Source organism: Megascapheus bottae, chromosome 1 (assembly GCF_031878675.1).
Source record: "Megascapheus bottae isolate mThoBot1 chromosome 1, mThoBot2.hap1, whole genome shotgun sequence".
Classification (NCBI taxonomy): Eukaryota; Metazoa; Chordata; class Mammalia; order Rodentia; family Geomyidae; genus Megascapheus; species Megascapheus bottae.
Genome location: NC_143509.1, coordinates 81,150,021 through 81,166,712, shown reverse-complemented (window position 1 = coordinate 81,166,712; position 16,692 = coordinate 81,150,021). Strand labels below are relative to the sequence as shown.

The 16,692-nt window shown below is 39.7% G+C and overlaps 1 protein-coding gene across 1 annotated transcript in view; it reads right to left on the bottom strand.

The window, feature by feature from the left end:
- Nucleotides 1–358: 358 nt before the first annotated feature.
- Nucleotides 359–16,692, bottom strand: part of LOC150069529 (calmodulin-regulated spectrin-associated protein 2-like) — a 28,002-nt gene continuing 11,668 nt past the window's right edge. The window contains 6 exon segments of the mRNA XM_090331113.1: nt 359–456; nt 5,590–5,637; nt 9,104–9,680; nt 9,682–10,219; nt 10,221–10,885; nt 16,476–16,661. Of these exon segments, the coding sequence (XP_090187239.1) occupies nt 359–456; nt 5,590–5,637; nt 9,104–9,680; nt 9,682–10,219; nt 10,221–10,885; nt 16,476–16,661 (2,112 nt within the window).

The window sequence follows — 16,692 nt, the reverse complement described above, 5'->3', positions numbered from 1 at the left end:
GGATTGCAGTATTGTATCTTCCCATTTCTGATAATGGCTGTCACAGTAAGCTAGATTTTACTTTTCTAAACTGGTGGCAGAAAATGATCTTTCTTCTGGGACAGTTGGAACAATCTGGAGGAAAAAATGACTGGAGGAACAATAGTGAGGACCATGAGTCGTCCTTTAATCTGTGTCTGTTGTAAGAGCTGTTGTGACACAAGCTCATTTTTATCACCTCTATCTGAGGATGGAATGTTCCCTACCTAACTTTATGGCTTGGTAGAAATTAAACCACAATTCAAGTTGGCTTCGTAACTTAGTAGCCCACCACTAAGCACTCAATCCCTGCTGAGTCAAGTTGGCTATCTGCAACAGATCACAGTTCTATGACAAAATCCAGATAGTTTGTGTTGTGACTTCCTGTTTTGGGTCCTAATAATGGTTCCAAATAGGACTGTTCTTCATCACTGACAACTGCATCAAAATTCAACTGTCACAAGAGTACATGATTTATATAAAATCCTACAAAATTGAATGTAATCATAGAATCATATTAGCATTGTCTACTACCAGAAGTGAAAAGAAAATAAAATGTTAAGCAAGATTTACAAAGTGATTCACTAAAAATTTAGGTATGAAAAGGTCCCGGAAGAAATGTAGCTCATTCTAAGAATGATAAATATGAACAAATAAAACTAAGACTTTTTATAATTCTATAAGATCAGCCATGTCAGTGGAAATTAGTATACTATTTACAAATCACATTTCATTCATTTCAGTTAATTCACTTCAACTGGAGATGAAATTAAATGTATCATATAATCAGAAGTATTTTCTGCTTATTCCTAAAGCATTTATCACTTGCACATTTTTAATAGGACTAAAACGTTTCTTGTCTTCTAATTATGTAACAACCTATCACACATTGGGCAAAAGCATCTTAAATTATAAAGACTTCTTTGGTGCAACATACAGTTCCTGGTAGATTTTTTCATCATTACTAGCTTAGGTCATCTTGTAGTACACCACAGGCAATTCATCCAAAACACTTTCAAATGATTACAATTGCTGCATACTCTCATGAAATTATGCAGTTTAATAAATCTTTAATGATTGTGCAAAATACAAACTATAGCATACACATTTTTCTCTTTTTTATAATTTTTTATTGTGATTAACAAAAGGTTACATTATATTCACCAGATAATAGGTACATAACTTCACAAACATTGATACTCTTTCTCATGACATGGTCCCCATTTCGCTCCTCCTCACCCCCCGATATCTTGATTTCCCCCCTTCCCTATCCAATTTCAAATCACCAATTGAGCACATATAAAATATATCAGATAACAAGGTGAAAAATTGTGACAATATGAGATAACCAAGGGATGGCAAAAGAGATAAGAGGTAACATAGTACATTAAGAAAAACAACCATTCATTTTATGGCATTTGTTTCCTTATCCTGGAGGTCCTTACATTTACTGTCATACTATTTGACCTAATGTCTCTAGATTTTGTTCTATTGTAAATCTCTGCTAGGAGAGCCCAAGGTTTCTACTGATTATGACAATGAGGGAGACGATTGGGCCTATGTTCCTTTGAGTCTGGCTTACTTCACTTAATATGATTTTTTCCTAAGTCTTTCCATTTCCTTACAAATGGGGTGATGTTGTTCTTTCTGATGGAAGCATATAATTCCATTGTGTATAAATACCACATCTCGTTGATCCACTCATCAACTGAGGGACATCTGGGTTTGTTCCATATCTTTGCTATGGTAGATAGCAGTACGCACATTTTTTTTTTCTCTTTGACCCTCTGCTTAGTCCTTTTACATGAGGATTATTTTTTTTTTATTTTTTTTCTGCATGTGGCTGCCCAGTTTTCCCAGCACAAATAATTGAATAGGCTGTGTTTGATCCACTGTATATCTTTGGCTCTTTTGCCAAATACAAGTTGACTATAGATATGTGGTTGTAATTCTGGAACTTCTATTCTGTTCCATTGATCTTCTGTTCTATTTTTGTGCCAATATCAGACTGTTTTTGTTATTATGGCTCTATAGTAGAGTTTGAAGACTGGTATTGTCATACCATCAGCATTGCTCTTTTTGCCTAGAATTGTTTTGGATATTCTAGGTCTTTTCTTCTTCCATATGAACCTTTAGATTATATCTTCTATTTCAGTAAAGAATGTCTTTGGGATTCTGATGGTGATTGCATTGAATTTGTATGTCAGTTTTGGCAGTATAACCATTTTCATTATATTGGTACTCCCTAACCATGAGCATGGGATGTCTTTCCATTTCCTTGTGTCCTCTTTAGTTTCTTTTGCTAGGCTTTTATACTTTTCATTAAATAATTCCTTCACATTTCTGGTTAAGTTAATTTCTAAGTATTTTATTCTTTGGGGGGCTATTGTGAATGGGATCATTTTCTTTTTTTATTAAATATTTTTATTGTGATTAATAGAAGGGTTACATTATATTCACCAGATAGAAAGTGCATAACTTCACAAACATTGACACCTTTCTCATGACATGGTCCCCATTTCCCTATCCCCCTCCCTCTGCTCATCTTGATTCCCCCTTTCCCTATCCAATTTCAAATAACCAATTAAGCACATATAAAATATATCAGATAACAAGGTGAAAAATTGTAACAATATGAGATAAACAAGGGACAGCAAAAAAGATGAGAGATAACATAGTACATTAAGAAAAACAATCATTCATTTTATGGCTTTTGTTTATTATCCTGCAGGTCCTTACATTTAGTGTCATACTATTTGGCCTAATGTCTCTAGATTTTGTTCTATTGTAAATCTCTGCTAGGAGAGCCCAAGGTTTCTACTGATTATGACAATGAGGGAGACCATTGGGCCTATGTTCCTTTGAGTCTAGCTTACTTCACTTACTAAGATTTTTTTCCAAGTCTTTCCATTTCCTTACAAATGGGGTGATGTTGTTCTTTCTGATGGAAGCATAGAATTCCATTGTGTATAAATACTACATCTCGTTGATCCACTCATCAACTGAGGGACATCTGGGTTTGTTCCATATCTTTGATTTGGTAAATAGTGCTGCAATGAACATCATTGTGCTAGTGGCTTTAGTATGTCCTTGTTTCTGGACAATTGGGTAAATGCCAAGTAGTGGAATTGCTGGGTCATAGGGGAGCTCTATGTTTAGTCTTTTGAGGCACTGCCATACTGCTTTCCATAGTGGTTGAAGGAGTTTGCACTCCCACCAACAGTGTAGTAGTGATCCCTCCTGGCCACATCCCCTCCAGCCTCTGTAGTTACTGGATTTCTTGATCCTGATTTTTATTTAAAAATAATTCAAGCTATAATTCTAAATTCTTTCATAATACCCTATGAATTTATTTAAACTGAACAATACATGATTGGAAGACATTTATTTTTCTATTGAGATATCTGAAATTTTGAAGGAAATTTCCCAGTGATATAAATAGAAAATAAAAAAATAAATCCTCATGTATGTGATAATGACAATCTTGCGAAGGGCTATCTACAAATTCATAGCTAGCAAATTAACTAGAAAGCCTACAGAATGGGAGAAGGTCTTCACTAACCATACAACAGACAAAGGCCTCATATCTAAAGTGTATCAACAGCTCAAAAACTTGAGTCATTCCAAGACTAATCTCCAAAGAAACAAACATCCCATTAAAAGATGGACCAAAGACAAAGAGAGTCTTCTCTGAAGAAGAAACAAAAATGGCCTATAGATGCATGAAGAAGTGCTCGACATCTCTGGGCATAAAAGAAATGCAAATTAAAACAACTCTATGATTCCACCTCACTCCAGTTAGAGCATTGCCCTTGGACTTTCTCAAGGTTAGAGCTCTATCACTTGAGCCTCAGCACCACTTCCAGCTTTTTTCTATGCATGTGGTACCAAGGAATCGAACCCGGGTCTTTGTGCATGCTAGGCAAGCTCTCTACCACTAGGCCAAACTCCTAGCCTTCACCTGATTTTTTTGGAAATCCTATCACCCTACAAAAACTGATTTTAGTGGACTTAAAGTTGTAATACATGATTGTTTGAAAGAAAATAGATTTTTTATGAAATTTTGGATGTTTGGTCTACTATATTAAAATATTTTTTCAACCAAGCATAGTTAGACTTTGCTTTTTAATATATAAACAAAAACATAGCTATTATCCTACATCATAACTAATGTAAATGAAACTCAAAGGGCAATAAATAATTTCACATGGTGATAGCATAAATATCAGATTTCAATAAAAAAATCTTTGTAGAAGGAAAAACAGAGGAGTGATACAGTCACTGGGAGAAAGCAAAATGAATGATTGGACACATTAGGCATGGTGAGATTACAGTGATTTTAATTACTGTTGATCTGAGATTTAAAAAAAAAAGACATGTTCAGTTCTTGCTTCCGAATATGAATGGAAGAACAAAAAACAAAAATGGAGAGCAGAGGTAGAACGAAAAGCAGAAGATAAGGAAGAAAGGATTAAAGAAAAAGAGAGATAAATAAGAGATAGAAAGCAAGAGAAAAATTGTGGAATGGATGGATGGATAAATGGATGGACTGATGTGTATTCTAAGTATTTCTCAACTGTCTTACCAACTAGAAAATATCAACCAAATGTCTGCATATTGTTACATTTAAGATATCAAAAGTAAAAAAAAAAGAAATGTAAAAGAAATGAGGGCAGATGGCTCAATCTTGTAATCCATTTGAACTACCTAAGAGTCTAAGATTTGAGGATCCAGAAGAGGAGTTGTGACTCAGAGTGATAGACCCCTAATTCTGAGCAAAAAAAAACCTCAAGAACAACACCTAGGCCCTGAGTTAAAACTCCCTGACCACTACCACCACAACCATCATCCATCAATAACAACAAAAGTAGCTGTTACTGGCAAGCAATGTTTCTTGAAATCAAATACTCATATACTTATTTCCCTATACTGAATTGTAACATTTAAATTAACCTCGATAGACTTGGCAATGTTTCTTGAAATCAAATACTCATATACTTATTCCCCTATACTGAATTGTAACATTTAAATTAACCTCGATAGACCTTGACAATTTTTCTATCAATTTTTCTTTTAAAATAATTCATTAAGCGTAGTTGCTTACACACTTCTATAAGGTTTTCTTTTCTCAATGATACTATAAAATTAAAAAGGGAAAACTATTTTGTTTCTTTTCTTGTTGGATTTGGTCTTGGACTTCCCCCCCCCATCTTGTTAGTTAATCCCAACTTATCATGCAATTCAACAGGTAAAACTAATTGATTGTTATATAGCATTTGTGTCCTGATAAGTTACAATCAACCTACTAGAAGATAAATTAATAAGGACTACATAGTACAAAAAAGCAAAATATCATGACTGTGTAAGCATGTTAAATCATGGGAGACTAGTGAAATGAGAAACTACCTCCTTAAGTTTAAATAAGCATTGAGAAAGGAGAATGTCACTTTGAGGCCAGTCGAAGGCATTACAGTGTAAGAAAGATTTTTTGGTAGAAAACATTTGGAGTCACAGTGTGTTTTGGAACTGTTACAATGCAGAACTGAAAATGAAATTAGATAATACGCTTACCTGTAACTCTCCATTCTGCAATGATTCTGATTCCTTGGTCAAATTTACCTAGAAGACAGAGACAAAATCATTCAGTTGCCATCTGCAAGATGAATTCTACCTAGATACCCTGCCCTCCAGCTAAAAAGCACATTGGGGTAGAAAATATGACTGTACAATTTCTAATATACCATTGTATTCATTATGAAGTAAAATCTTTCTAAAATACAGGTAAGGAAAATCAATGGATAATGTTGACAGCTCTGTTGTACAAGTGTTTATGAGTTCAATATGCATATATTTCTATTAAATAATTTTAATAGATATTTTGTCAAAGAAAGACTTGATATGAAGAAAGTTCCCAGGAAGATTTTCGAGAGAAGGAAAATGCTTAAAATGTACTGCACAGTTGAATGGGATCAACTTTAGTACTGCTTAATTGTTTATGCATCAAAAACAGAATGAATTATGTTATTGATAGCTGTATTGAGACAAAATGGATGTACTTGGTATTGATAGCTGTATTTAGACAGAATGATTGGGAGGGATGGGGAGAAAAATGGTGGGAGGAAAACATGAAAATAGGTATCAGTGTTCAAGGAGTGATGTAGGGCTAGGAGTCTGGCCTAGTGGTAGAGTGCTTGCCTAGCATTCATGAAGACTTGTGTTAGATTCTTTGGTTCCACATATATAGAAAAAAGCCAGAAGTGCTGCCGTGGCTCAAGTGGTAGAGCTCCAGCTCTGAGAAAACCCAAGGACAGGCTCAGGCCCTGAGCACAAGCCTACGACTGACAAAAAAAAAAAAAAAAAAGAAGTAACATACCCACTGTTGCTTCTGTGGAGCAGCATGTGTATAGGGAGGGACATCCAGGGCCAGCCTGAAGTCCCTTGGAGCAGAGCGAGATGGTAAGTATCAATGACCCAGCCCTCCCCCAATTACCGGGGAAGAAACCACACTGAGTCAGGAGCTGTGTCAGCCATGAAAGCGCAGCAGATCTCAGGTTTATTGTGTCAGGCAATTAGTTATATACTGTTGGGGAAAGAGAAGGTGGGAACTGGGAAGACAGCCAATAGGAAGAGGGCCACAATGCAATCACTAAGGGTCCGGGGCAAACTTTTAGGTACTGGGCTGGATTAGTGCCAGAAAGTGCACAAGACCTGGGGTGGGGGGCGTAAGGGGGAGGCTCAGTCGGATAATGTACACAGAGATGCCTTAAGAGAGGTATGCAAGGAAAGCGAGGAATGCCTGGCCAAAGCTCTTTAATGGTTGCTGAGCTGGAATGATGACCAGAACTCAGAGATGAAGGTCAGGCCCCAACAACCCACTACCTAACAAATGTAGCTGTAACATACAGCTACACATTACCATAACAATAAAATACAATAAAAAAGAATGGTAAAATGCGTAGGTCTTTAGAAATATAAATAATGTGCCAAGAATAATTGGAATTTATTTAGAATATAAAATATCTAAAATAGCATTATTTTAGTCTTTCTCATTATTATATTTGATTCAATTCTTTATTTTTTACTATTTTTTGCATTTTTTATTGTAATTAGTAAAAGGGTTACATGATATTTGCCAGATAGAGGTGTATTAATTCACATACATTGATACCCTTTTACATGTCTTGGTACCCATTACCTCCCCCCCACCCTCCTCCACCCGTCTTGGTTTCCCCCTGTCCCTATCAAACTTCAATTAACCAAATACAAATAAATTCAATATATCAGATAACAAAGTGAGATACTGTAACAATGTGAGATACCCAAGGGACAGTAAAGGAGATGAGACATAACATAGTATATTAGGGACAACATTCATTCGTTATATGTCTTTTGTTTCAATATCCTGGAGGTCCTTTCAATTAGCTTCATACTATATGGCCTTATGTATCAAGTTTTCGCTCTATTGCAGATCTCTGCTAGTAGAGCGCTAGGTTTCTACTGATTATGACAAATGAGGGAAACCATTGAGCCTAAGTTACTTTGAGTCTGGCTTACTTCACTTAATATGATTTTTTCTAAGTCTTTCCATTTCCTAACAAATGGATCAATGTTGTTTTTTTCTGACAGCAACATAGAATTCCATTGTGTACAAATACCACAACTTGTTCATCCACTCACCAACTGAGGGACATCTAGGTTGGTTCCATATCTTTGCTATGGTGAATAGTGCTGCAATGAACATTGTTGTGCTAGTGGATTTAGTATGCCCTTGTTTCTGGATGGTCGGGTAAATGCCAAGTAGTGGAATTGCTGGGTCATAGGGGAGTTCTATGTTTAGCCTTTTGAGGCACTGCCACACTGCTTTCCATAGTGGTTGAATGAGTTTGCACTCCCACAAACAGTGTAGTAGTGATCCCTCCTGGCCACATTCCCTCCAGCATCTGTTATTATTCGTTTTCCTGATCCTGGCCATTCTAACTGAAGTGAGGTGGAATCTTACAGTTGTTTTGATTTGCATTTCTTTTATGACCAGAGATGTTGAGCATTTCTTCATGTGTCTATAGGCCATTTTTGTTTCTTCTTCAGAGAAGACTCTCTTTAAGTCTTTGGCCCATTTTTTAATGGGATAGTTGTTACTTTGGAGATTAGTTTTGGAGTGATTCAATTTTTTAAGCTGTTGATATATTTTAGATATAAGGCCCTTGTCCATTGTTTGGTTGGTGAAGATCTTCTCCCACTCTGCAGGCTTCCTAATTAATTTACTAGCTATGTCCTTTGCCATAAAAAAGCTCCGCAGTTTAATGCAGTCCCACTGATCCAGCTTTTCTCTGATTTGTTGTGATTCTTGGTCCTTATTAAGAAAGTTTCAACCTGTGCCAAGGAGGCCTAGTGTATCTCCTATTCCTTCCTGTAAGGTTTCAGTGTGTCAGCTTTTACCTCCAGGTCTTTGATCCATTTGGAGTTAATTCTAGTGCAGGGTGACAAAGAAGAATCTAACTTTAGTTTTCTGCTGGTGCTTAACCAGTTCTGACAGCACCACTTGTTGAAGAAGCTGTCTTTCTTCCCTTCTATTTTTTTGGCTCCCTTGTCAAAGATTATTTGGCCATAGTTCGGTGGTTTAATATCTGGGTCTTCAGGCCTGTTCTTGTGCCAGTACCAAGCTGTTTTGATAATTATAGCCCTGTAATAGAGTCTACAGTTTGGAATTGAAATTCCTCCAGTGCTGTTCTTTCTGCTAAGAAGTGGTTTTGCTATATGTGGTCCTTTATTATTCCATATGAAATTTTGAATTGCCTCTTCTATTTCTTTAAAGAATGCCATTGGGTATTTATGGGTATTGCGTTGAATTTGTAGATAGCCCTTGGCAAGATTGTCATTTTCACAATGTTGATTATTCCAATTCAGGAGCATGGAAGGTTTTTCCATTTCCTTAGTTCTGCTTTAATGTCCTTTTTTAGGGTTTTAAAGTTTTCATCAAAAAGTTCCTTTACATTCTTAGTTAAGCTAATTCCTATGTACTTTATTTTCTTTGAGGCTATTGTGAAAGTACTTGCTTGTTCGGAGCCAGAGTGGAATCAAACTGTACCTTGACTTGCATCAGACGATGGCTTTATTTTCTTATTGTTTTCTGCCTTTTGATCATCCTTAAAAAAGAAGCCACAGCACACTTTCTGATCATCATCAGCAAACTGTTCTTTATCACTTTCTCCATCATATTTTTCAATGGACACATGGGTCTTTTCAGGGGGTTTCAAGTCCGACAGGGAGACTTCAATCAGGTTAACATTTTTAGGAGCGGTGGGTGGGAAGGTGGGCTTAGGCGAGGGGTCTGTGGGCTGCTTCAGTTGGTCCTCATTTGCTGTCAGACACACAGTCTCCATGACAGGCTGGGATAGGACTTCAGAAACCGTGGACTCACGAGGCTTGAGCTCCTTTTCTTCGGGGTTATGCTCTTGTGGTCCTGAGGCCCCTCTGCATTCCAAGTCCTCCTTTTTAGCCTCCTCCTTGGGTTTGGGTTCCTTTAACTGAGGCTCCCCATCATCTCCAAAGCACACAAAAGACCGAGTCTGAATGGGCACCTGACTTGGGGAAAACCTTCTTAGTCGGGGAAGACTATCCACAGAGCGAGGGGGTGTCAGGGTTCGATTCAAAGGAGTTATTTTTTAACTCGTTGGGCCTGGGAGTCCTTTGATTCTTAGCAGAAAAGGAGGCGCTCTTCCTGCTGGAGGCCTGCGGGGCGGGGTGAGTAGGGCGGGGAGAGTCAGATGAGAAGGGTGCTGTGGTGGATGATAGGCTGGCCTGCCTGGAAGTCTTGAAATCCCGAGCATGTTTCTGTGTCGAGGGCTGTGGCGGTGAAATCACCCAGGACTGCTGCTCCCTCATCTGCATTAGCATCTCCTGCTGAAGGGACAGGAGCTGCATCTCCTGCTGGAGAAAATGCAGGGAGGAGTTCAGCTTCTCGATGGAGCAAGTGTATTCTAGAATCTCCCCTTCACTGAGAGTCTCTTCTGAGGGGCTTGCAAGGTTCCACTGCTTCTCAGGGTCCCCCGGCGTGGTTGGGGACTTCAGCCACTTGGCTGGGGGATTCTCCAAGCTTTCTTTTATATCAGCCAGGGACTTGCTCCTCTGTCCATCTGGTTTGTGTGCTTCCTTCTCCTTCACTCTGTCCGTGTAGACCTTCTCGTCCTCGGCACCTGCTGCCTCCCTTCTTCTTCACTACAGTAAGGAAAGCTGTCCTTCCCATCTTCTGCCTCTGCTTCGTGAAAGCAGCTTCCATTTTCTTCTTCTGGGCTTCTATTGCTCGCCTCTTTTCCTCCAGTTTCATCCTAAGATGCACCATATCTGAAGCCAGCAGCTGCGTGGTATCCCGTCCTGGTGGAAGGCTGGACTCCTCAGGGATGTGGGCCCAGGCAACCACGTGAGGGATATTCAGCTCAGAGCCCTCTGGTGTGGTTTTCTGAGAACTGCTTCCACTACTCTTCCCATCGGTATGATTCAGTTTCCTGAATTTCTGCTCAGCAAAGCTGGTCATTTTAACACCAGAACTGGAAGAAGCACTGCTTCCCGGCTGAGACTTGGTACTTACAGTACTTGGACAAGGACTCAGGGCTTCCCTGGGGTTGCTGGCTCTGATGTCATAATCCTGGAGAAATTTAGATGCGTCATCCATGTCAGAGTCCAAGCTGACAGTGTAATCCCGCAAAGAAGAGTCTTCGTCCATTGTTTCAGGAATGTCTTCAGAAGGAACATGAATTCCAGTGTCTACTTCTGTAGTGTCAGTCACAGGACTCAAGGCACCTTTTGTGTCATTTACATTGTCAGGACTCGACTGATTTAGCTTGAGATTGGAGTTAAGGATACTCAATATCTACTGGTTGTTGTTCCCTTTTCAAGATCTCACTTAGACTCTCTTGGGCTGCGGCATATGGCTCAGCCTCAGGTTTTTCAGAAGGGTCCTTTAACTCATAAAGTTCCCTTAATTCAAGATTAAGTTCAGCATTCTCATGTTGAGGATCTATGCATTCACTTACTAAATTCCATACATCAATAGCTTCTACTGGGGTCTTTTCGGGGCCATATACATTATAATATTCTTGAATTCTTTTTCCTATCCGCTGCCAGGTTTTTTGGAATTCCTCCTCTATAAACCTCGGGCATGCCTCCTCGACAAACTGTAGGAAGCTCTGAAGCACCCCTTTATCCACCCACATTCCGTGGGCTTCAAGTAGGCCTGTTAAGATCGGTAGATATAACCTATGGCTATTAACTTGACCCATAATTTTTACTCCTGACTATACACTCTCTTAAGATCCTCTCTTAATAGTCCTACGATGTGTTACTCACCACAGGGAGGGGTCCTTCACCTTCATCCCAGATTTTCAGGGTCCCTGTTCGGGCGCCAGATGCCGGGGCCAACCGGCAGCAAACCAGGGTTCGCAGATTGGGGTTCCTGAAAATCAGGGGCAAGGACTAGGAAGAAATAGAAGAGAGACAGACACACCGGGTCCGGGATGTCCGCAGTCCAGGTAAAGACTGCCTGTTTTTTTTTTCACTCCCGCTTCTTCCCTCCTCCAGACCCAGGGAACCTCCAGGTGTTACATTCATATGGTAATTCACAGGTCATTTACATAGAATAGGGCCAGAAAACAATAAGACAATAAAGCCATCCTCTGATGCAAGTCAAGGTACAGTTTGATTCCACTCTGGCTCCCAACACTTGCTTTCCTGATTATTGCCTCATTCCTCTCACTGTTGGCATAGAGGAAGGCAGTTGATTTTTGAGGGTTAGTTTTATACCTTGCTACCCTTCCAATGTTTTGAATCAGCTCAAGGAGCTTGGGAGTAGAGTCTATAGGATTCTTTAAATACAGAATCATGTCATCTGCAAAGAGGGATAGTTTTACTTCCTCTTTTCCTAATTGGATCCCCTTTATGCTTGCTTCTTGCCTTATTGCACTGCCTAGGAATTCTAATACTATGCTAAAGAGAAGTGGAGAGAGTGGGCATCCTTGTCTCATTCCTGATTTTAGAAGGAATGGCTTTAGATTTTCACCATTAAATGTAATACTAGCAGTGGGTTTGTCATACACAGGCTTTACTATATTGAGGAATGTTCCATGGATTCCTAGTTTCTCCAGAGCTTTTAACATAAAGGAGTGTTGGATCTTGTCAAATGCCTTTTCTGCATCTATTGAGACAATCATGTGATTTTTGTCCTTGCTCCTGTTGATGTGTTGAATTACGTTAATTGATTTTTGTATGGTGTACCAGCCTCCCTGTGATGAATCCAGTTTGATCATAGTGTATAATTTTTTTGATGAGTTGTTGTAGACGGTTGGCCAGTACTTTGTTGAGAAGTTTTGCATCAATGTTCATCAAAGAAATAGGTCTATAGTTCTATTTCTTCGATGAATCTCTGTCTGGTTTGGGGATGAGGGTTATACTGGCTTCATAGAATGCGTTTGGTAAGGAACCTTCATTTTCAATTTCATTGAAGAGCTTGAGGAGTATTGGTGTGAGCTCTGCTTTGAAGACCTTATAGAATTCAGCTGTGAATCCATCTGTCCCTGGGCTTTTCTTAGGTGGAAGTTCTCTAATTGCCATTTCTATTTCAGAGCTTGAAATAGGACTGTTGAGTTGGCTTAGTTCTTCTTGGTTCAGTGTGGGTATGTTAATAATGGCTAGGAATTCATCCATTTCTTCTAGATTCTCAAATTTTTGGCATAAAGGTTTGAGAAGTATTCCCTCATGATATTCTGGGTCTTGGTAATTTCTGTTGTGATATTACCATTTTCACCAGCGATTTTGTTTATTTCGATATGCTCTCTTCTTTTTTTGGTAAGATTTGCTAAGGGTTTGTCCATTTTGTTAATTCTTTCAAAGAACCAACTCCTTGTTTTGTTGATTCTTTCTTTAGTTTTTTTGGATTCCAAATCATTTAATTCTGCTTTGATTTTAATAATTTGCTTTCTTCTACTAGGATTAGGGTTGGTTTGTTGCTCTTTTTCCAGGAGCTTAAGGTGGGACATTAACTTGTTGGTTTGTGATATTTCCAACTTGTTGTTGTAGGCACTCAGCACTAAATTTTCCTCTGAGTACTGCCTTTGCTGTGTCCCAAAGCAGTTGGCATTTTGTGTGCTCCTTATTGTTAAATTTCATAAACTGTTGGATTTCTGTTCTGGTCTTTTCGATGACCCATTGGTAATTCAACAATGTGTTGTTCAGTCTCCATGAGTTACAGCGTTTTCGTTGGTGGAGATGTGTGTTCAGTTCCAGTTTGATGCCTTTGTGGTCTGAGAGCGTGCAGGGAATAATTTCAGTGTTTCTGAATCTGTCCAGGTTTGTTTTATGGCCTAAGGTGTGGTCTATTTTGGAAAATGTTCCATGTGCTGCTGAGAAAAATGTATATTGTGTTGTTGCTGGGTGGAATATTCTGCAGATATCTGTTAAATCTAGTTGGTCTATATAGTTGTTCAGTTCTAAAGTTTCTCTGTTGAGTTTTTGCCTTGTTGATCTGTCCATAGATGAGAGTGGTGTGTTAAAGTCACCAACAATCACTGTGTTTCGATCTATGTATGGTTTCAGTGAAAGTAAAGTTTGCTTGATGAAGTTCGGAGCTCCGGGATTGTGTGTGTAGCTATTTAGGATCGTTATGTCTTCTTGAAGGAAAGATCCCTTTAGTAGTATGTAGTAATCTTCTTTGTCTTTTCTTACTAATTTTAGTTTGAAGTCTATTTTGTCTGATATGAGGATGGCAACTCCAGCCTGTTTATGGGGGCTGTTAGCTTGATAGAGTTTATTCCAACCTCTCACTTTCAAAAGATGATTGTTTTTTTGGGTAAGATGTGTCTCTTGAAGATAGCAGAACGATGGATCTTGCCTTTTGATCCAACTAGACAGTCTATGCCGTTTAATTGGAGAGTTAAGTCCATTGATATTTAGAGTTAGGATTGAGAGATATTTTTTAGTTCCTACCATTTTTAAAAGCTTTTATTAGGGCCTGTATCTTGACAGTTCTTGTGGTCCTTAGATGGTATGCTGTTTAGGTGCCATTTCTTTCCCTATATTGCAGTTATTTTGGTTTTCTATGTATAGAACATCTTTGAGAATTCTCTGTAGTGTTGGTTTTGCTTCTACATATTGTTGCAGCTTTTCCCTGGAATGGAATGTTTTTATTGTTCCCTCAGTTGTGAATGAGAGCTTAGCTGTGTACAGTATTCTTGGTTGGTAGTTATTTGACTTCAGGGCATGACATATATGCTTCCAGTCACTTCTTGCTTGCATGGTCTCTGCTGAGAAATCTGGGGTTATTCTTATTGGTTTGCCTTTATAGGTTATTGATCCCTTTTCCTGGCTGCCTTTAGGAACTTTTCTCTGGTTTCTATTGATCCAGTTTGGATTACGATGTAGCGGTGGGATGTTCTTTTCTGGTCAGGTCTGTTTAGGTTTCTGAAAGCTTCTTACATCTGGATGGGCCTCTCCTTCTGGATATTTGGGATGTTCTCTGAGATGATTCCCTGAAGTATATTTCCAATACCATTGAACTCTTTTTCCAGACCCTCCTCAATACTAATTAGCCTTAAATTAGGCTTCCTAATTGTATCTTGGACCTCCTGAAGCGCTCTCTCATATTTCCTAGATTTGGATTGACTCATTTTCTGTTCTTTCTCTATAACAACTAAATTATCTTCAGCCCCAGAAATTCTCTCCTCTGCATTGTCTAACCTCCTATCAAAGCTATCTACTTTATTTTTCATCTCCCTTGCTTCTAATTGCTCATTTTTGATGCCTTGCATCTCTTCTTTTAGATCATGTATGGATTTCTTTACCTCCTTGATTTCAATTTGAGTGGTTAGCTCAGTAGCTTTATTTTCTTTGGACATTTGCTGGAGGTTGGTCACCTTTTTATTTGTGGATTCTATGAATTCATCCATCTTTCTTTGAAAAACCTTTATTATGGCCTCCTTTATGGCTTCTTCTTTTTCACTTATCACCTTGTTTATGGTTTCCTCTTGTTTAGCTATGGCTTCCTCCCTTATCTCTTCCTTTATATTTTCACATATTTCATTAATGATGTTTATCAATTACATTTGTATAGCACTTGGAAGAGTCTCCTCTAGGTTTGCCAGTGACTGTTGCATTTTCTGTTTATATTGGGTGTGGGATGTTGTTTCTTGATTTGACATTTTTCTTGAGTTTCTTGTTCTGCCCATTTGAAAATGGGAGCGAGATTAATACTAAACACGATTATAGTTTTTCAGATATAACCAACCTAGACCTCTGTAGCTGGCAGACACTAGATGTTCACAATTTTTGATTGGTGTTATCACTCTTTCTTTTTGTGCACTTACAGACCAGTCTAATACAACCACTGATAAGCGATTTATACCCAAAACAATAAGCCTCTCAGTCCAATCCCTATTGTCTTTAAGTCCCTGTGAGCCTAGAGTATGATTGAACACTTAGATATACAGTATTGCTCAACAGCCATCAAGTGTTGGTCCATGCATTATAAAGGTTTAAAAACGAACAGAGGACCAGAGATAGAAAAATAGAATGAGAGAGATCAGGGGAGGTACAAGAGGATTAACGTAGGAGTGTAAGATTATTATAGTAATGAAGAAAAGGTATAGCGTAAGGATAACTGACCTTAGTTGATAAGTAGGTAGGGTATTTGAGTACAAAGTTTGGAAAGTATTAGAATAAAACTTATGTTTTGCTACATGACTAGGTCTCAGCCCACCCTGTGGCCTCACAGTGGGGGCTCTCAGCAGGACCAGCAGGAGACCTCTCTGTTCCCAGGGGCGGTGCCCAGCTGAGGATGTGGGCTCCAATGGTGGAGCCATGCCTTTTTGATTCTCAGAAGGCAAGCTTGGCTGCTGGTCGGCCCTTCAGATCCCTGCTGTGTTTCCACTGCTTTGTCAGAGAGTCTGTGACTATGGGGGGCCCTTCGGTGCTGCCTTGCTCAGGATTCCCAGTTGGAGGATGCCCCGCTCAAGAATTGAGGGGGGACAGATGCTGGCTCCTATTTTCCCGCACACCCCACCCGCTGTTGTAAGGCAGGGTCCCAGCGCCCTCCACTCTCCAGATCCAGTGGCCTGGGAGAGGAGCCTGGTGGGTGGGTGGAAGCTGGGACAGCTCTGCCTCCCCTGGTGGGGTGCTGAGTGTTAGGGTCCGCCCTCCTGTCAGTCTCCAGTCAGAGGGCTGGGAGTTGAGCCCGTTGGGTGGGTGGGACTTGGGACAGCTCTGCCTCCCTTGGTGGGGTACTGGGTCTTAGGTGGCCCGTCTGTCAATCTACAGTCAATGGCCTGAGGGAAGGGGCTGTTGAGGGAAGGGACAGGATTCTAAATTCCTTGGCCCCCTGCTCCTGCCAGTCTTTCTTGGCAGGGTGTTGGGGTCTGAGTTAAGTTCTATTGCTTGGCACGAGCTCTGCTTTCCAGATGTGTTTGGGGACCAGCTGTGTTACTCATGCCTCTGTATTCCATCTGCGAGTGTTCCACGGTGGTGGGGAGTCTTTCACTGCTCTCTGGTCTCCTCCGCCGCCTGTGTTCCATGTCTGGGTTCCGCTGCTTCCGTGGCTCACTGGCCTGGTCCTGTGCTGGTTTCTGCAGTGGCCTGGCGCCTTCCGTCAGAGCTTTTCGTGGCTAAGCTGGCGGCAAGGGGTGGGGGAGGGGT